General features: G+C 44.4%; 1 protein-coding gene across 1 annotated transcript in view; it reads right to left on the reverse strand.

Annotated features, from left to right (window-relative positions):
• Nucleotides 1-345: 345 nt before the first annotated feature.
• Nucleotides 346-21403, reverse strand: part of lrig3 (leucine-rich repeats and immunoglobulin-like domains 3) — a 23454-nt gene continuing 2396 nt past the window's right edge. Inside the window, exons 2-19 of the mRNA XM_017437422.3 lie at nucleotides 19430-19501; nucleotides 19253-19327; nucleotides 11466-11600; nucleotides 11245-11388; nucleotides 10412-10555; nucleotides 10183-10326; nucleotides 9082-9225; nucleotides 5903-5983; nucleotides 5744-5815; nucleotides 5204-5275; nucleotides 4051-4214; nucleotides 2750-3085; nucleotides 2384-2665; nucleotides 1818-2294; nucleotides 1585-1743; nucleotides 1351-1491; nucleotides 1014-1268; nucleotides 346-941 (exon numbers count right to left, since the gene is read on the reverse strand). Coding sequence (XP_017292911.1) covers nucleotides 715-941; nucleotides 1014-1268; nucleotides 1351-1491; nucleotides 1585-1743; nucleotides 1818-2294; nucleotides 2384-2665; nucleotides 2750-3085; nucleotides 4051-4214; nucleotides 5204-5275; nucleotides 5744-5815; nucleotides 5903-5983; nucleotides 9082-9225; nucleotides 10183-10326; nucleotides 10412-10555; nucleotides 11245-11388; nucleotides 11466-11600; nucleotides 19253-19327; nucleotides 19430-19501 — 3124 coding nt within the window. The 3' untranslated portion in view covers nucleotides 346-714. The remainder of the gene's footprint in view (nucleotides 942-1013; nucleotides 1269-1350; nucleotides 1492-1584; nucleotides 1744-1817; nucleotides 2295-2383; nucleotides 2666-2749; nucleotides 3086-4050; nucleotides 4215-5203; nucleotides 5276-5743; nucleotides 5816-5902; nucleotides 5984-9081; nucleotides 9226-10182; nucleotides 10327-10411; nucleotides 10556-11244; nucleotides 11389-11465; nucleotides 11601-19252; nucleotides 19328-19429; nucleotides 19502-21403) is intronic.

The raw sequence follows: 21403 nt of genomic DNA on the forward strand, positions 1-21403 counted from the left end.
TAGCATTTTTTTATCTCAGCTCAAAGTGAACGTTTTTACCTTCCTATGTGAAATGTACAGCGATATCAGGATAAACCCACCTTTCCTTTTGCTTTTCTTATCTAAACAAGGACAGTTTGTGTCACGGATTGCCCAAATATAATACTGGAACGAACGCACGACACGTGGAATTATAATTACAGATTTATCGCAACATTGATATTGCCCAAATTGATGTTGCGATGGCCGTGCATTTAAGTTAAATTCAATAATTATCATTAATGATATTGAATTTTCACCGTTTTGTAAGGACCAACCTCTGCCTCACCTCCTTTCTGCAAGTGAACGCAGCAGCACACGTTTAGGTGTTTTTATTTTATTTTATTGTTTACGTATGTGCAAAACATTGCTTTAATCAAAGCTGAAATAAATGAATACGCTGCAGAAACAGTCATACAATAAAAGTACGCAAAAATAATGAGATCTGTTTATAAACAATTTACATAATATAATAAACTTTATAAAAAAATGTATATACCCATCTATGTTATTTAACTGAACCTTTATCAGCAAGAAGCAGTTTCTGCCGGAACATCGAACTGTCCTTTACATTCACTTGTTGCACATTACAGAAGTCCTTAGTTGCAAAGGTTGTCCATTCACTGAGGTAGAAATTTATTTAGTTTTTTTATTGTCCTCTTCATAAAAGCCGCCAACGGGTGCAGAGCCTCCCAGCTAAGAGCTCATCCTGCGCTGTGAGAAGGGATCAGTCCTACAGCCGTCGAAGGGATGTTCGTAGATGCTGCTCTGCTCCGAAGACGAGTCCCTGCCGAGGTTTTCCCGGTGGTTCGAATCAACGTACGGGTTCTCGTGCAGAGTTATTCCGTTATAAGCAACCGGCGGTGGGTTGCATCCGCTGTAAAAATCCCTGGGGGGCCTCCAAGGAGCTTTCCCAAACGTTCCTGCAGGAGAAACGCGTCAGAGAAAAGCACCATCGGTGAATTTCAGAATGCCAACGGGACCGAAAGGCCTACCCATGAAGGTGTTGCAGGTGGAGAGATTCTGGTGAGGTCTGCCGTAGCTGACCACGTCTCCGTTCTCAAAGGGTGGACTGCAGTCGCTCTGCAGGTGAGAGGGGTCCTGATGCTTACTGGAGCCGGGAAGCTGCATCAGGACGGTGGAAGGGCAGAGGTCGAAAAAATCAGGCAGCAAGAAATCCTTCCTTTTAGGGCTGGTCAAGCTGCCGCTGTAGCAGTCGAAGCCAACTGGACTTTGGTCGAAGGAACAACCTGAAAGTGAAAAGTCAGGCTAATAAAGCTCTTTTAGAGTTTTTGCCGGGCATGAATGATCAAAAACAAGTTCTTTACCAACCTGTAAAGATTTCGGACGGCTCGTTGGGATATAAGCTGTCTCTGCAAATCAGTGAGCCAATCGGATCTTGATAATGGCAGAGCAAAGGATCAATGGCTGCTTCCATGTCTGCTGCGCTTCCTGTATCCAGCTGACAGAGACCTGGCAGGGGAAAGAGATGGTATCAAGTCAGCAAACCAGGAACTTTCAGAATATTTACTTTCAAGACCGAGAACAAAGGGCAGGTGCTCGTACCGTTCATGTCTTTAGGCTGCAGGTAGAAACCACTAATAGACGACGCCAGGTACTGATGGCTGCTGCCGCTCTCAGATGGGATGTAGGCGTCCTGTCGGTCGGCCAGCGTTCCCTGGGAGGACAGATAGCTGGGGATATCTGCAGGCAGGTTGGTTTCATCTGGAGCACAAATGCATTTTAAAATTAATAGATAGAACGAAAGGAATTTTTTTTTTTTAAAAAACTCTACCAACCTGTGTTGGTGATGCTGCAGTCCTCGTTCCGCCGGCGGGTGTGGTAGATGATGACCACCCAGACCAGAGATGTTCCAACCACACAGCACACCACTGCTATGATGACAATGCCCACTGTGGTCCAACCGTCATCGTCCGATCCCGCTCCGTTCGCCGAGCCGATCCCTATGCCGCCCTGCACTCCGGAGTCGCAGTTGGGATTGGGCAGCACGCTCAGGTGAATGTTGCCCCTCTCCGTGCCCAGCGCGTTCGACATCTCGCAGGTGTACTTTCCCGCGTCCGCCTCCGCAGCGTCGACGACGATGAGGAGCTGGTTGGCGGCAGCGAAGAAGTGACGCTCGGTCACCACCAGCGGGCTGTCGTCTTTGGTCCAGTTCAGCCTCGGTGCGGGGCTGCCGCCAGCAATGCACTGCAGGACTGCGGTCTCACCCTTGGCCACAGTGCAATCCACGAGGGGACGCAGGAAATGAGGCGTTTCTGTAAGAAACAGCCGCAGGAGTAGTTTAGAGTTGAATGACAACTGTTATGAATGACACAAGCCTTTGAAGGTAAAACGACTTCCTCACCAAGAACAGTCAGTGTGGCGTTGGCAGAAATGGCTCCTGCTGTGTTCTGAGCCGTGCAGCTGTAAACGCCAATGTCTTCCGTTTTGACGTTCACGATGAAAAAGACATCGTCCTCCGGCATGACATGCATTCGGCGTTCACGGGCCGCCGGGAAGTCGGTGCCGCCGTCCTTCTGCCAGGCGATCTGAGGGGACGGGTGACCAACAGCGGCGCATTCCAGCCGAGCCATCGCCCCGGCCCGGATACTCAGGTCCATCGGCATCTTCGTAAAGGAGGGGAGCACTGGAAGAACGACAAAAGACCTTTTAGATTGAAGCATTTTGGGTTTGGACATTTTAAAGAGTAAAGTAATTCTTCTTCTCTTACTGTGAACAGTGAGCCTGGCCTTCGTGGAATAGGACGACCCAAAGTGGTTGGAGATCACACACTGGTACTTCCCCTCACTGGAGAAGTCCACGTTGCGCAGATGCAGCGTGGTCGTGTATTCCGTCACCTCCGCCTCACTTCCCGCACCTCCTTGCACCCGTAGATGGGCCTGATTATGGATCTCTGCATCATTCAGGACCTCGTTATCTTTCTTCCAGGCAAAGGTCATGGGTGAATCGCTGGAGCTCGCCGCGGAGCACACAAATGTCACGTTGGAGCCCCTGAGGGCTGACTGGGTCTCTGGCTGCACTGTGATCTGAGGCTTAGGGAGGTCATCTGAGTGATTTAACAGAAAGGAAAAAAAAAACACTTTATAACATACATTTCCAACATGTTTCTTCATTAAACTCAGTCTGTACAGAAATCTGGGACAGGAGGAAAAAAGCTTAACAGCAACTCTGGAAAATTTTCTTTTCTAATCTGTAAAATGTAAATAAAACCATTTTATTCACAATGGAACGCAGTAAACATTACAAATATTTAAACTAAGAAATAGTACTATTTGTTTTGGGGTAGAAACAACTAAAAACCGTTGGAACTGGGGCAAAAAAAGGTTGTACGAATAAGGAACAGGTCAGTAAAGAGGAGTGGGCATAAAAGGAGCATTTTAGAGGCTGAATCTGTCAGAAGTAAAGACGGGCAGAGGTTCACCAGGCTGAGGAAACCTGGAACTAAAAATAATGGAACAATTTCAGAATAATGTTCCTCAATGGAAACTTTGGAAGACTTTATTTATCCCATCATCTCCAGCTCATAAAATCATCAACAGATCTGAAGAATCTGTAGAAACCTCTGAGGTCAAAGGTCAAGGCTGGTTCTGGTTCTGCTCAGGAACACTGTCTGTAAACACAGTTCACCGTGCCGTCCACAGATGCTGCTTAAAGCTCTATCAGGCAGAGAAGAAGCCAGATGTGAACAGATGTCTCCTCTGGACCAAAGAGGAGAACTGTTCTGAGGTCAGCCTGCCTCTCTGATGGTATGGGGGTGCATTAGTGCCTCTGGAAAGGATCTCCAGGTTTTAGAACAACAGGTCCAGATGTTTACAGACAGATGTTAAAAGAAGAGGAGAACATGGACCTGTCCCAACGCTTTTTGAAATGTTACATTGTGAAAAAAATACAAGTTTATGGGATTCTGTTTTTATTTGCCTCCCAGCGTTTTCGGAATCTGGGTCGAAAGTGGAAAACTTTCCCTCGGCACGCGTGTGTCCGGACGTCGCGCTGAACGAACGCGTCACTCACCGCATACGAACTCCTCCTCGCTGACGGAGTACACACTCCTGCCCTTCAGCCTCTGCGGGTGGGCGCAGCTGGCGTTGACGCAGGGCAGGAAGCTTTGCTCTTTCACCCAGACGGGAAGCCACTTCAGCTGGCAGTCGCACAGGAGGCTGGAGGTGTTCAGGAGCCTGCCAAGGGGCGGCAGATAACAGAAGGTCGAGTGTTTTCTGACGCGGTCCGGGAAAAAGTCAAACTGCAGGCACCGGCAAATCCGTGGACGGTTCGTTCTTTGGTTTTTTCATTTATAAAAAAAAATAGCAAAAACAAAACGAGCGTGTGTTTTTGTTTTTAAAATGAAATTAGAAAAAAAGAAGGGGTATGTTTTTTTTTTTTTTTTTTAACTGCAATGGTTAAACCAAAGACGAGCTTTTATTTTGTTGTTAATTCAACGGGACCTTATGGCGGAACCGGAAATGAAGACCTGAACTCCCGGCAGTTACCAGCAGGTGGCGGTAATGTCCTGATTTAATAACTTCCTTGGAATATTAAAGAAATCTTGTTGACGGTTAGATCATCAGCTCTCAATGAAATGCGTCGATTCCCTCTAAATAAGACAAACGGATCCATTTTTAAACTGGTAGATTCTGAAAAAGTTCTTCTTCTTCTTGTGGATTTTAAAGAAACTGAAGGTGTACATTACCGCCACCTGCTGGTAACTGCCGGGAGTTCAAGTCTTCATTTCCGGTTCCGCCATAAGGTCCCGTTGAATTAACAACAAAATAAAAGCTCGTCTTTGGTTTAACCATTACAGTGAAAAAAAAAAAACAAAAAAAAAACGTACCCCTTTTTTATTTTTGCAATTGCCGTTTTTCTAATTTCGTTTTAAAAATGAAAAAACAAAAAAACATATGCTTTGTTTTTGCAATTTTATTTTGAAAGGAAAAAAACCCAAAGAAGGAACCGTACACGGATTACGGCGGAACACACGGACGGACGGGCGTTTCAACAAAGAAAACTAGAGTTTTAAAGACTTCTTTAAGGTTTTCGTGAAACCTTAAAGAAAGCAGAGGAAAGCCTGAAGTCATTATTAGCAGTGACGTCAGCCGTGTGTGGGGCTGACTCGCCCAGCACCCAATAATGACTTTCACCTGGTGTTTTGTCCTGCAACAACACTTACAGCTTCTCCAGGTTCTTCATCTGAGAGAAGGCGTTGGCCTGGATGGACATGATGGCGTTGTTGCTCAGATCTCTGTGCAAAGAAACAAAAAAAGGGGGCATCAGCGTAGATATGATGAACGATTTCTTTTTTTTTTTTTGCACACAGCAGATGTTTGATGTGAGGACTTCAAAAACTTCAATCGCACAAATAAAAAAAGGTCTGGGTTCCAAAACAATAAAACTCTGGGCAACAGATTACTGAGTTAATCAAAAGAGGCCCAAACTCTGGGACGCTTTGAGCTTTGGCAACGGCGGGGGGGAAAAAAACTAATTAGAATCAAATGCAGTTGTTGCAGTCAAACACACAGTTGTCTCCACTTGCCTTGGTGATCGATATGATTTGGCTCACACATAAAGACACTAATTTTTTTTATTTTTTCTTGACTCCACATCAAAGCAGAGAAACGGCGCTAACAAACGCCCTCTGTGTCTTCCTATAATCCGTCCTGCTCGGTTTACGGCTGCGACTTTTTCAAACAAGCAACGAAACGTGACTCACAGGTGCTGCAGCGTGTCCAAGCCTGAGAAAGACTTTTTGGTCACCGAGCGGATCTGGTTCCCCTGCAGGAACCTGGCAACGAAAACAAAAGCCCCGATCAGTTTTCGTCACTGACGTTATGTCGTTCAAACGAAGCTTAGTTATCATTCAGGAACTCACAGCGTTTTCATCTTGTCCAGGGCCGAGAACGGCCCGTTCATGTCTTCAATGGTCCACGAGATTTCATTGTTCTGGAGATCCCTGTTAGAGGAAACAAAAAAAAGACCACACTGTAAAAATCCACACCCAGAAAACAGCTGAGCCAGTAAAACGTCCATTAAAGCGGCTTTGTGCCCTAATAGAAAGTCACTTCCTGATTTTGTGGCACTTTTAAAAGTTTCTGATGGCTTCTCTGTGTTGTGTGAAAGGGGGGAGTGAAACCTTATTAAAAAGGGATAAATATACTCCCAGTTCAAAACGTTTCTGTCAAAATAATGCAGCATTAAACACATAAAGTATCAATCTTACAGCTTCGTCTGTCAGAAATACTTTCAATGTCAAAGCAAGCTTTCGGTTTCTACAACCCCAAACACACCCAAAAGACTTCAGACAACTCTGGATGAACGTCCACAAGTTGAAGCTTCACCCAGTTTTAATGAGCGTTGGGTGAAATAAAGATGGGATGTAGCAGAAGGTTTAGCTGAGCAGGAACGCTGTCTGGGTTAGTTCTGACCAAACTGAGGCGTAAACGGCGGCAGCAGAAAGGAGACGTAGCACTCCCGGCGCAGCCCGGGTTCTCCTCCAACGGGAACAGCAGCGCAAAGGTTCATAAAACACAAACCGGCTTCGGTCTCAGCTGCGTTTGAACCCTGGGTTAGCTCATCAGTCCGGTCGGAATTAATTCAAAGAGCTACCCACAACAGCTGATACGAAAACCCCTTATTCAAAAGATCTGATCTGTTTAATGTAAAAAATAATTCTCTGTACGTATTTACACCGTGTGACAGATAGCTAGCATAGATAATCAATCCCTCCAGGATTTCGCGGGCATTTTTTTGTGATTGTTGCGGCTAAAATGCCTGATTTCGCGGAGCATTTTCCTAAAAGTTGAGTTTTTTTTTTTTTACTAAAATCAATAAACAACCATAACTTTTAATCTATAAACCAAAAACCTTCCTAGTTTTGTAAGATAATTCCCAACAAACATTGACATTCTCAAAAGGTGCTTTATTTGAGAACTTTGATAGCTTCTAAACTGACATTCATGAGCATTTCTGGATTGTCCCTGGTCTGCAGGAAGTGACGTCACGTGTCTTCTTCCTGAGTTATTTGGGGTTATTTTGTATTCCACGCTACACAAACCCACAAAGAAGAGACTAGACCGCAGAAATGGTGGCGAATCACTTCAGAAACAATAAATATTGGGCAACGTTGTGATTTTGCGGGGTTTGCTTGATTTTGCATTAATAGTTGCGATCGCAACATCGCAAAATCCTGGAGGGTCTGATTATGACTGTTTAATATTAGCCGCAAAGTTTATTTCCCACCAAAACTGATGTTCTTCTATGATTGTTTTGTTTATGGTACACAATCATCATCATCAATCATCATTACCGGATCCAAGAAGTCTCCAAAATGCACGAACACCTACACCGAACCGACCCAACACAACCAGAGACATCAACTCGCTAACGCAGTTTTTATTAGAATAAATGGTCAAAGTGTAAATTAAATAGAATGACCAAATGCGTCATAAACTCTCAATGTTTGTTGACATTATTTGGTCCTTTTGTTGATTATTTTTTCATTTAAAACTGTCTGCATAAAGATCCTCAGTCTGTTAGCACAGGATGTTAGCTTAGTGAGTCAATTAAACGAAACTTTAGGTTAGTTCGGCTTTTAACGCGACAAACAGCAACACAGGCCCTTCGGCTCGTACAGGAAAACTACCAGCTCGCCACATTTTTGTTTTTTGTTTTTCCAGCAAGGAAAAAAACTCTGTGTCTGTGACTTTTTTTGGGGGGGAGGAAAAAAAAATGCAGACATTTATCTTGTTGTCCACAGAAAGAAAAATACACCGAGATCAGTCAGAGCCAAGAGTTTCCCAGAGAAATTGTCTCCTTTGATCTTTTAGCTGATTTAAAGCTTTCAAACAGTTATTTTCCTCAGCGCGCTTGGCTATGGCTGATTGAAATTGGTGAAATGTGTGTGTGTCCGTGTCAGTGTGTGTGTTGGGGGGTTGGGGGAGCTGAAGGCCACTAAGGTGCACAACTGCCCTGCGGTGACCTCAGCAGCCCGGCTCACATTTGGTTCCAGTTAGCTCCAAACCACGGGAAATGTTACCGAGCCTTTCTGTGGGAACGGGTGGAGGAGGGGGGGATGTGGTGTGGGACAGACGTTTGGACAGAGGGAACAGTGGTGGGGGGGTTGCTGAGGTTGTGGTTCTGCCTGTCAGAGTTTTTTATGTTTGTGGAGACACCTCAACACAAAGTTTAATAAACTTCCCCGGAACGAATCAGGCAGAAAACCAGGTCCTCTCCCTAATCTCAGACTGGACTCTTTCATACATCTCCTATTTATTTCACTGTTTTCCTGTTTTGTTTATTTATCCACACATTTTTGCTATCTGACTACTTTTGCGTGCTTCGCTGTTTTAGCCGTTCAGACGTAAAAACATTCGGCTCATTCAGAATCCATGTATGGTTCGTTCTTTGTTTTTTTTCGTTTCAAAATAAAATTGCAAAAACAAAACAAGCGTGTGTTTTTTTTGTTTTTAAAACGACATTAGAAAATCAGTACATTACCGCCACCTGCTGGTAACTGCCGGGAGTTCAGGTCTTCATTTCCGGTTCCGCCATAATTAACAACAAAATAAAAGCTCGTCTTTGGTTTAACCATCGCAGTTAAAAAAAAAAACATACCCCTTCTTTTTTTTTGCAATTGCCGTTTCTCTAATTTTGTTTTAAAAACAAAAAAAAAACCACACGCTCGTTTTGTTTTTGCAATTTTATTTTGAAACAAAAAAAAAACAAAAGAATGAACCATATTCAGGAAACGGCTGCTCTGACTTTTGGTTTTCATAACTTTAAAACTTTTTCAACACATTTAACTTTATTTACAATTATTTTCCCCATGGAAATACACGGAGATGTCTCAGAGAAATCTTCTTCGCCACCGTTCAGCTACTTTTAGCTTTAATATCTGAAGTACCAGTTTCTTTAGCATATTTTTAGCCGTCATTCAGCGCTCATCAGTCACGCTGCTGTTTAAAAGCGAGGACAGCATCTGTGTTTAATAATGTTCAAATAATAAATCACATATGCCTAACCGTCAACAGAAAGACGCGGCGTGAAACTTACAGCATCTGCAGGTTGGAGAGGCCACGAAAAGCCCCGTCTGCGATGAAACTCACACGGTTGTTTCCAACGAGGAGCTCATCCAGTAAGCTTAAACCAACAAAGCTGGATTCCTCAAGCCTGGACAGATGGTTGGAGGACAAGTTGCTGCAAGACAAGAGACGGAAAATCACGAAGGAAGGTTAGAACAGCAGCCTGGCAGGAAGACTTTAGGCCCCCAGAGTTCAAAAAAAGCAACTTTATTTCACTTGTTTTTAAGATATGAAGGAAAATAATCCAAAACGTTAAAAGAAGTGAGAGCTTTAGCTCGGATAGGTGGTTTGATCGACCAATCAGGTTTGGAGTTGGAGCCAATTTGCAACTCGGTGTCTCCAAGTATTTGCGGGAGTTCTCAGCTCACCCTTAAAAATGTCTCAATCATAGCTTTTAGCTTTTGTTCTGCTAGTTTTACCTCGAACAGTGTAGTTACCGATTCATTCAACACATTTCAGCTCTTAATTTTCACAAAAATACTGCAGTTTCTGTCCTTTTTCTCCTTGGTCTCTCTCGCCAAATTTAAACATCTGATTCATAAGTAAATTTAATACCCGGCCTCTTGTTTGGATGAACTTATCCGTCCCAAAGAGATCATTTTAAAATAAAACCAAAGCGAAGAAAACAAACAACCGTTCTGTTCTTTAAGGTAAACTCAGATGAGAACAGATCGGATATCTGGACACATTCACGGCCCACAGGCAGCTTTGTTTACTCCCAGGTTCAGGCGATAAGAGCGAGGCAGGCAGAAAAGGACACAAACACACACATCAAAACCAAAAAACCCGGCACACGTGGTAAACACCGAGCCACCCACTGCTGCAAACAGCCTCAACAAAGGAAACTGAAGCGGCTCCCAGAGACGAGCTTGACAAATCGGCCACATTTGTGCAAATCTTAAAAAAAAAAAAAAGAAATGGGGCAAACTAATGCTGTTCCTTGTAAGAAAGGGTGGAAGTGTTGGGAGGTTCTGGGTGTGAATGACATGAGAAGGGAATATAAGCAGGGAAGGAGGTGGGGAAGGGCTTGATTGGGGACAGGAAAGGAAAACCAAACCAAACATGGACTTACAGTTTGGTGAGTTTCTGGCAGCATTCCCAGATGTTAGGTTGGATCCTGCTGATGGAGTTGTGTCCGAGGTGGAGCTGCTGGAGAGACCGCAGGCCGTACAGCCAACCCTTACTTACTTCCGTCAGGTTGTTGTGGTCCACCTCCCTGCGGGCGGCACAAACACGGTGACACCTTTCACACCACGTTTTGGAGCACTTAGAAAACAGTCGGCCGAACGTTCGCCGCTTACAGGACTTCCATGTTGCTGAGGCCGAAGAACGCGCCGTCCATCAGGTTTCGGAGGCCGTTCCTCTGCATCTTCAGGGAGCGAAGAGCGACCATCTCTTGGAACGTCAAGCCCTCCACATGGCGAATCCGGTTTCTACTCAACTCTCTGAAAAAAAAAACCCCAGATCGTTTGGGATCGGGATTGTAAACAGGAAGGACGAAACCTTTTAAAGACCAACCAGCTCCCTGTCAGTCATGACTTGGTCCAGGCTAGTTAAACTATGGCTTTTCTGGCTTATAAAACAACTCTTTCTCAAAACCAACATACGGATGTGAACGACACTACATTAGCTAATATTAAAGCTACTTATTGGAAACTATGGTTGTTTGAAAAAGTTTACTTCGGTAGATTTCCTGGTAGGTAAACAAATGGAATTGGACATATTACGTGGGAATATGAGTGAATTTGCTGCTAAACGCAACAGAAAAGATAACAGATGAGTAAAACAGCTGTCAGGAATAAATATCAGGGATGCTCTTCCTTAGTTTGGTAAGTTTATCTTTTTATCTGCAGAATTTATTCAACAAATCTGAGCGTAAATACGTACCAGAACATCGAAAAAGACTGGACCCACGGATCAGGACATCGGCAACAAACTAAATGCCTTCATGGGAAAGTGTACCCCACTGTAACATTTGAGAGAGTTGATTTATAAGCTTGAAAAATAACCTAAATGGAGCCCCAGTTTGGCTAACCATTAGCCTAGCCTGGACGAAAGTCTGCTCGACTTTTCTCCAAACCTCGTGTCCTGAAAATGCAACAATCGGTACAAAATTAAGCAAGTGAGAACGTACAGATGCTGGAGGTTAGGCAGCTCGAAGTTCTTGGTTTGGAGGGTGGAGATGCGGTTCCGGTTGAGCTGGAGAACCTGCAGGGTGCTGGACAGGCTGGAGAAGCAGCGGGTCTCCAGTGAGGAGATCCGATTGTTGTTGAGGAACCTGAACAAATTCAGAACGGGTTCAGCTTAAAATGGAGCGCATCTTTCAGCACGAAGAACAAAGGAACTCATCCTCACATGTTCCTCAGAGGCAGAGCAGGGAAGGAGCTGGCTTTTACTTCTACGATCTTGTTGTTGCTGAGGTCCAGCGTTTGGAGGGCGAGGAAGGGTCTGAGCCGCTCCTCAGAAATCCTGCCGATCCTGTTGTTTGCTCTGAAAACACAGACGCCATTGCTCCGATAAATTACAAAAACACCAGATATTTGACTAGCGGTGCACAACAGTTTCATGTTCCCAGATATACAAACAGCCAAGTCCCCAAATTAGACTGCGGCACGAAAAAAATGACAAACTCTCACGCGCTCGCGAAGCTGAAGCTTACCACCCAACATGAAACTCTGTCGTCACTTTTCTCCTCCTTTTTTTTCTTTTTTTGTTGATGCTGCTTGCAACAAATTGTTCAACTTGATTAATGTCACAGCTTGTCACATCAAAAAAAAAAAAAAGCTTCAGGTTCAACGATGTGTTATTTTGTTTATAAGGTAATTACCAACAAGGTATTTAAAAACATAACCCACCAATTACTTGGCTGATGAATACCATTCCCTCAGTGAAAGCATGCCTCGGCAGAGGCCAGCAATTTCCTGAGCTGCACGCCTCCTAAATTGCAGTGCAGGGACTTCTTAGTTATAAACAGAGCCTGTACAGTGCCCTCTTTGTGTACCGGGATTCAGCAGTGGAGAGAGTGGACAGGAGGAGGGGGAACCGTCCAGTCCACCAGACTACAGGCCCCGTTTTCAGTATTCATTGCAGAGCTTCGAGTCCCTCCTCCGACTACACCTGGCTGACCAGGAATTTATTTATTTATTTGGCTAAAAAAGCAAAAAGCTGGACTTTGTCCTTAATCTGAAGTGCAGCTTCATAAGTGGCACGGACCGTGAACATAAAATGAAAATTATTAGCGAGCGTCTGTGTAGCCTGTTTCCACGTCGATATTCAAATAATAAAAACAAAGTCGGTCTTCTCATCGACGCTCCGGCCGTCTGCAGTTCAGTCTGTTCCCATTTTGTCACATATTCAGGGAACTGTGTGCTCACGTCGACCCATTTTCCACACCGCTTTCATGTTTGTGCATAGATTCCCATGGAAACGACATCCAGGAAGTGTCGAAGGTTTCTGTAAGTGAGGAAGATTTACCCATCAACAAAGATCAGTTGGAAAACTGGACGGGACCACGGCGTACCTCGAAAATTGTGCTGGCTCAAATTTTAAGGCTGTAGTAGAATACATCCCATCACTCCCTGCTCTAAAAGTGGCACAAGCAGGCCTTTTGTTTGGGACTCTGCAGAGGGGGTCTCCTTGCACCGCAACCCCCAGGTCCCAAGCAAAAAAAGGCTGCGCAACACCTGTATCTCCGTTTTTAGGTTTTCCCTCACTGGTTGCTGAGAGACGGAGGCAGCTGGGTGAAACAGAAGCAGTCTTTCCAGTTTTTCAGAGATGAATAAAGCAACAGGCAATGATGATAAAGACGTTCAGGTGTTCACGTTTTGCAGAAAAGATACACTACCTTCCGTTCGAAGCACAAAATCAACGCTAACCTTTACCAATCTGGCCTCTTATATTAAATAGTTTTACAATATGGCCACAAAGAGAGGCCATTTTTCAAGACACCTTGAGTTATTCATAAACTCCCTATCGACCAGGCGACATCCAGCGATGATGTGAAGCCGTTATCGTGGAGTCAGTAGAGGTGTCGACGTGGACCGTCTGTCATCACGACATCACACCCTCAACCTTCAATACCAGAGTAACCTTTACCGTGGCGTCTATTTCTGCTCCGTCACTACCTCCCTTGGTGGCTCAGAACTGCAACAGCAAAGTTCTACGTGTTCCCATGAACAATCTCTATTCAAAGAGCCAAAAAGTCTCTCTTCCTGCTTCACAGCCAACTGAGACGCCCCTAACTCTTGACACAAACGTGCAAAATGGAGGAGCACGGCTAAGAGTTACGGGTGATGTTCAGTTAGCATCTGAAGCGTCTGGAGTTAGCTCTCTTTCCTTCTTAGCACTGTTAGCGCTGTTGCCCTGTCGTTAGCACGCTCATCTTTCAGTTAGCATTGTTGCCTTGCAGCTAGCACTGCTGCTGCATTGTTAGCCCTTCTGCTGTGTTGCTAGCACTGTTGCATTATTGTTAGCACTGTTGCTGCCCTGTTGTTAGCACCGTTAGCACACTTGTCTTCCAGTTAGCACTGTTGCCTTGCAGTTAGCACTGTTGCCTTGCAGTTAGCACTGTTGCCTTGCAGCTAACACTGTTGCTGCGTTGTTAGCATTGTTAGCGCTGCTGTCATGTTGTTAGCTCTGATGGCTTATTGTTATCACTAATGCTGCGTTGTTAGCATTGTTAGCCCTGTTGCTGTGTTGTTAGCTCTGTTGTCTTATTGTTAGCACTGTTGCTGCATTGTTAGCATTGTTGCTGCATTTTTAGCTCTGTTAGCAATGTTGCCCTGTTGTTAGCACCGTTAGCACGCTTGTCTTTCAGTTAGCACTGTTGCCTTATTGTTAGCAATGTTGCTGCGTTGTTAGCACTGTTAGCGTTGTTGCTGTGTTTTTAGCATTGTTAGCACTGTTGCCTTATTGTTAGCAATGTTTCTGCATGATTAGCATTGTTAGCGCTGTTGCTGTGTTGTTAGCACCTTTAGCACTGCTGTCTTCAAGTTAGCACTGTTGCAATACAGCATGAAGGCCCCGAGTTTGAAACCGGAGCCTTTCTGTCTGGAGTTTGCACGTGAATTTTCTCCAGATATCCAGTTTTCTCCCACAGTTCAAAAACACGCATGTTAGGTTAACAGAAGACTCTAAAATGTCCCTAGGTGTGGGAATAGTTGTTTGTCTCTGTGTGGCCCTGTGACGGGTTGGCGACCTGTCCGGGGTGTCCCCTGCCCCTCATCCAGAGACTGCTGGAGACAGGCACCAGCTCCCAGGGACCCTGCGCAGCATCAGGTGGGAATAAAATAAATAAATGGATATGGATTTATTGTCAAACCAGCACACAGACACAAAGCCGGCATTGTCGCGCTGAGGAAGCTGCAACCGCAGGCGTTTACCACTACACACACAAAGCAAGCATCACACAATTTCTGGTTAATTTTCACAAATGCGTGTTACCTGACTGAACCTTCGGCTCGCAGGCTTTTTACACCAGCATGATTAGTTTCGCACAAGCTTGTACCTGCCAGCACCCTCATCGCGGCTCCAAGCTGTACTCACAAACCGACAAACTGAATTAAATTCTTTTTTTTTTTTACCAAATATGTGTTTTCAGGAAAACTAAGCAGCAAAAAATTTCAACAGAGCAAGTTTTTCAAATGGAAAGTTTTTTTTTTTTTTTACTAAAAACCGTCTCGCTTGTGGTGCGTCTGAGATTTTGTGTGTGTGTGGTATTTCCTATTGGAAAAAGAACAGAGTTTTTAGATGCAATCTGATGACTCCTCTCTGCCGTGGCGCCTGTAATGAAAAACAGCGCTCCTTTTTTTTCCTTGAGACGCCATAATAGGCTCCTCGTACATCTTTGAAATGAGGCTCACCGTTTTTACACATCAACTAACATCCTCCTCATTAAAAATACATCATATCCTTGAATCTTGACTCACTACAGTTTACATTGATCACTTTATGGACCAATAAAGTGATCGATGTAAACATAATAGTTCTTTTTACCAGACTAAACATCACTTCTGATCATCAAAAGCAATGGCGAACAATTTGTACAAGCAGTAGACCCCTTATTGCACAGATTTATCCTGTAAATGTTACATAAGATTATTTTAATTGCTCCTGTTTCGTTTTGTGATTTACATCTTCCAACACGGTTCTTATTTCCGCCGAAATGCCAAGAGGTCGTTCTCTACCTAATCAGACCTGCGATCTCTGCGGTCATTTGTTGAACCCTCCTCGAACACAGGCTGGGGGGATCAAGCGGCGGTGGGGTTTACCCCCTTCTCTAAATTCCTGGGAAATTGTTCAATTAATTAAGATGATCACAACTCAATTACTACCAGCTGCAGGGTTATTGCCGTTTGTTTTTACTCGAAGCTGCGAGGTCAAAGGAGTTGGGGAGAGCTGCCGCTATGTCTGACTGGCTGTTTGAATAAGTGGTATTTGATACCCTGAGGTCTTTTTTCTTTCTTTCTTTCTATACAACCCTCCCAACTTGGAGAAACTAAAGGAGGGAGAGAAATTCTGGAAAAATGTTCCACTGGAAAAAAAAATAAAAAATTTGTACTGCACTGGATGACATGAGGGGAAAAAGAGGGGGATTACCAACGATGGTAGTATGTGCAAGTTAGCAAGTGCAGTTTTTCTTCCCCTTTGTCTTCCTATAGCTTTAACTCGTTTCAGATTAATTCAACTTTTAGAGATTTTCGGGAATTTCTTGGATGTTTTTTAGGGTGGCACTGACATTTTAAAATGCACTGAGAGCTTTAATGTCAAGCGAGACTTGGCGACCTTCTTAAGTTTACAGAAATTACACTCATGAGTCAATGTGACTTTAGCCCTTTTTTGGAGAGATTGCATGATGAACTACCACCTGTTTCTGGTTAGTAGTTTCAACCTTAACAAGGTGCAACGCTTGCTTGTAGAGGTGAGTCTTTGCCTCAAGCAGAGGAGCTTAAGAAGCTGGGATTTTCATCCGCAGTAATGAGGATGTTGCTCCAGTTTGAGTGGTGAAGAAGAGGCTTAGCCAAAAGGCAAAGTTATCGATTTCCTGCTCCATCTACGCTCCAACCCTCACCTGTGGTCATGAGATCTGAATCATGACCAGAAGAACGAGGTCTTGGATACAAGCACCTAAAATGAGCTTCATCCACAGAGTGGCCAGGCTCAGCCTTAAGGGACTTTCACAAAACCCTACAAACCAAAACCGAGACACTTTTGCCCCTTTTCCACGGGCTCTAAAGGTCCCGGCTCCACTCTCCTCGGCTTGCTTTGCACTCATTTCCACCGGCATTTTTTGAGGCCGGTTCCTGCTTTTTTGGTCCCTGCTTCGGAGTAGGGTGACGCAAGCTTAGCTCCTGTTCACTCATTGGTCGTGGGTGTGGCCAGATGCAAGCATAAAGAGCGAAGATAGGAATATGAACAGCAGCGTTAGCTTACCCTGCAACGTTTCTGCCGTCTGTCCCCCAGCTGAAGGCGCTGTAAAGCCTGAAATCTCCGGCGGATAACAGCTGTCCTACTCCGCCGTGCAACAATGGCGGCATCCAGAGCATTTCTTCCACTGCGCCTCTCTTCCTGAAGTCTCAGGAGAATCCCCATAAGTTTAAAAAAACAGCAACAACACAGGGCCAACGTTGTCCATAGCGCTTCCCTTGTCTCCACAAATGGCGCCAATTTTCTGTAGCACAACCGAAACTTGCGCAAAAAAATTGATTGAAAAAACTGATCTGTTTTGGAAACGGTTTGAAGGAGATGTCTGTCACACGTTTAATGCTTCTCTTTCGGTTCTGCGTTGGCCACTTCATTTCTGAACGCTCGTATCAAGGTGAACGTGGCCGGCAGCTTTAAAAAGGACTGGTCTTTGTGGTTATTTTCTGGAACTATCATCCTGGGGTAGCTTGAAGGCAGCGCTCCTCTGCATCAAAAAGCTTCGGCTGAAGTGTTGCAGACTTTAGATTAGGATGCCTCCCAAATGCCTCCCTGAAGAGGATTTCGTCATTTCTTATGGTTTTGTTGCCAAAAAAACTTTTTTGTCTTATTGGTAGGAGACCTCCCTGCAGGGATCATATGTCCCCTCTGGCCTGGGAACACCTTGGGTTCCCCCAGGAGGAGTTGGAGACAGTAACTGAGGATAGGGGTGTTTGGGTTTCCCTCCTAGACTTGTTGCCTCTACAACCAGAAGAAAATGGACGGCCGAGCATGAGAAACTTTAGCTTACTGGCTTGAACGTATCAACCTAAATATACACTTATAAAAAGAAGAAAATACAGTTTTAAAACCATAAAGCATTAATCTCTGATACATTCAGAGTGGTTACACTCTAAAACAAATCACTTCAACTTCAAGGAAGCGTGGCCTATAAACAAAAATTAAAAAAAGCGTACACAGAAGCAGCTTTTTTGGGGACGTGTCAGAAAGGCCCGTCACTGAGAAAGCCGAGGATCCTGAACCGAACAGAGTTGTTTATGTGTTCCCCACCACCACGACGCTTCGCCTCAAAGGTTCAGGGTCATTTGAACGGTGCTACCTCCATATCAGGGCCCCAGTAGATTTCTACACAGGTAATCTGATTTGGTCCTCGTTGTTCCTGTCGAAACTTACAGATAGAAATACAAGCTTGAAACGGTTCTTGTAGTTGAAACATAAGTGAAGATGTCTTATAGCTTGGTTAGTTTGTAGCAGTAATCCAAACTAAGATTCCTTATGGAACAACATAGCTTTTTAAACAAGGTATGCTAGGATCTGTGAACCACACAATAAAAACAAAGCCCAGGAGTGAAACACGAGAATCAGAACCCTCCCCGAAAGAAGGGAGGGAAATCCACTCTTGCAGGTGAGAGAGCATCAAAAGATAAAGCCTACCCTTCTCATGTTTCTCGGCTAATAAGAAAATGATTGCTGGAGGTGACGCTCTTTTCTTCAAGCTGCAAACAAATTGTTGATTGACTGGCTGAGGACTGAGCTACCTGCGGCTGCAGCTGGCTGTCGTGTTGGGGCTTGATGAGGAATACGCCTCATCTGGCCGGGAGTCGGGGCACATTCTTCCACAGTAACTTCACGCTGGGTAGTTTACAGAGATGTGCCACAGACCAAATAAAAATGGTTGAGGTTTCACTCGCTAATATTTGGTGTTAGTCTGAAAGCACATCTTGCAAAACAAGATTCCAGAGAATCACCGACTCGAAGTCTGCAGGGGACGATGATGGCTTTTTTGATGCTTCGACTAGACGGATTCGGCCCTGACATGGGTCCATTTAGTTCAAGAAACTAAATGAACCAAGATTACAAGCAGAAATAGCAGCAGCCACCTAGATTTCATTCCCGCTGATGACGTTTGATGTCGAACACTTGACCCGTTTGGGGCTGACCGCCCTGTTTGAGAACCAGTGTGATCGTCGGCCGTCTCTCACAAAATCTTTAGGATTGTAAAAATATTTTTGGTCTGGAGCTGGAATCAGTGGTCTGTGGTCGTTCATTGTGACAGTCTCACCAACAGTCATTTTGCCAAAGACGACCTACAACAAATATCAGAGATTTTCTGGCGAAACCGACGTCTTTTCCCACCCTAAAGCATCTGTCTTTATCTCTCACCCAGCGTCTGAATTCAGCAGTTTTATTGTTGAACTGATATCGTTGTCGGATCTTCGACGTACTCCATTCTCCCGCAGCAGAAAGTCGTACACGGGGTCATTAAATCTTGAATTGTACAGCGTAGCATGGACCAGTCGGATCGGATATCAAACTGTGAGCCAAGCTGTTGAAACGCCATCCTAACCTTTTCCCAACAATGACATCATAACCTCAAAGCGAACCTACAACCCCAGTTGTGTCAGACGTTACAACATTGGTATCTGTGCTACAGAAAAACCACCTTCTTGTTGTGTTTACAGTTCGGACCCAGCGTGCCAGCTTTACGTTCCCCGTTTTTGTTGTATTTTTGTGACAGCGCCATCTGCAGGCCTGGTTTTGCACAATGATTTGAGTTGTTTTCGTGTGGATGGAGACATTTCTTGAAACTATCCGTGTTTACCAGGATATTTTTAGAAACCAGTTCATTTTGGGGAAAAAACTGTTTCCATTTTGACCCAGACCGGACCGATGGGACAACTGGACAAAGATAAAAAAAATAAATAAAAAAAACTTTTACTCACAGAATGAGCGTTGCGATGTTTGAAGCGTGAGGACCCAAATCTGGTATTTCCTCCAATTCATTGTGGTTCAGTTTTCTTTTCATGTTGAGAAACAAACAGACAGAAGAATACACGGTCATACGTTGTGATATCATAAGTTTTACTCGAGCAAACAGCGAGAACACCAAGCATACTTACATTTCACTTAGATTCTGTATTCTGGAAAACAAATTCCTATCAAGCGTCTGCAATTTGTTGTGGCTCAAGTTTCTGCGAAAGAAAGGAAAAATAAGCATAAATCCATCACATTTTTAAAATACTCCAGCCTCCATTTAACAGATTCTTGGTGTTATTACATCTCAACTGTGACGATGTGAAGCAGATAAAAGACAAAGTATTCACACAGCGTGGGTAGGAGGAATGTTTTAGGCTGTATGGTCATTGGAAAACGATTTATTACTGGCAGACTGTCAGCTGAAGTTAGGGTTAGGGTTAGGTAACGCCTTTTAAAGATATAAAGTTGGGGAAAGTACAGTTGGATCCTAAATTGGCTCTCATTTAAAGTCCAAGTTTTGCACAATAAAAGAGCAGCGACAAAAAACGATAAGAGAAGTCAACATTACTTCGGTGACACCGTTTCTGGTGTCTGGACTCGAATCAAACACGTTTCTATTCTGACTTCGGCAATTACAAAACTCTAAACCGAACCTAGTCGTATAAAAAGTTGTCTTTTCCGTCATAATTGCCGGTTTGGACGACCTCGAAAACCTCCAGCACCCGGAACTCCTCTGGCGTGTCGTGCACTTTTAGAAAGGTCTTAATATGTGTGCCGTTTGCGCTCCGAAGACACATTGGACACATTGGACACATGTCTGTTTTTCTCCCAGCCTCGTTGGATCTTGGCTCAACTCGGCGTGAGCCTTGTCCCGAGCTTGTCTGGCGCTCTCCGGGGGTAGGACTCTTTGTGTTTGCCTGTTTTTTTTTTTAAAAACGAGTCTGAAAAGCAGCTCGAGAGGTCTGGCGAACAGAGCCCCGTGCGCCATAAAAGCGGCGGAGTTATTGACGCTGTTGTGCACGATCGCCGCTGCGGTGCCAGACACGTTTTTTCTTTTTGGTTTTAACACCTCCCCTCCTCCTCTTTCTTCTTACCTCCCTCATCTGGAATCCATCAAGGAGCTCTGGGAGGAGGGGGAGAACCTAACAACTGGGACGACTTCCATACGTCTAAGATACTCCTGCTGAAGTTTCTGGGCTCTACAAACCTATCAACCAGAGTTTTTCTTGCCTTGCTGATTCTTTTTCCTCTCCAAGTGTGCAGCTATGAGCACCGGGGGCCATAAGGGAAAGGTGTCCTATCATCCCCCCAAGATAAACTTTGAGTGGGCCCTACACTTCCATTTCCCTCACAAAGCAGGCTCCAAGTGAGGCGAGATAACGCACGGTGCGGCGTGCAGGCTGCAACCTGACTCCCTTATCAGGCCCTGAAAAGTTGAATGAACAGGCCGCTCTTTGTGCAACGAGAGCTGTCATTACTCTTCACACAAACGCAGATTTCAAATCAGCAGAAATGTTTCTCATTGGAAGGAAAAATCGAGCTTTTAAAAGAGCTTCTCTCATCCAGTTACCTTAGCCCTAATCTTCTAAAACATCTAACCAGACAAATAGATTATAGTACAGATTAGTTTAGCACAAAGTGACCCATAATAGGTGGCACCTGTTTGTACATGAGTTGGCTCTGACTGGATATGGGCAATAATTTAGAAATTAAGATAAAAGCAGTTGAGGGTCTAAAGTTATACCAAATATTTTAAGGTTGGAAGTATTTTAGGGGTTCAAATTGCAGACCCTCCAGGATTTCGCGATGTTGCGATCGCAACTATTAACGCAAAATCAAGCAAACCCCGCGAAAATCGCAACTTTCCCTCAACTTTACCCCAATATTTATTGTTTCTAAAGTGATTCGCCACCATTTCTGCGGTCTAGTCTCTTCTTTGTGGGTTTGTGTAGCGTGGAATACAAAACAACCCCTAATAACTCAGGAAGAAGACACATGACGTCACTTCCTGTTAACATCAGAATGCCGGGAGCGTGCAGGAGCAGCGACCGAAGCCAAAATGTGCGCTAATGCTTCACATTTGCCCACAAAGATTTCAGCAAACCAGTTTCCTCCCC

This window comes from Kryptolebias marmoratus, linkage group LG18 (assembly GCF_001649575.2).
Source record: "Kryptolebias marmoratus isolate JLee-2015 linkage group LG18, ASM164957v2, whole genome shotgun sequence".
NCBI classification, from domain to species: domain Eukaryota; kingdom Metazoa; phylum Chordata; class Actinopteri; order Cyprinodontiformes; family Rivulidae; genus Kryptolebias; species Kryptolebias marmoratus.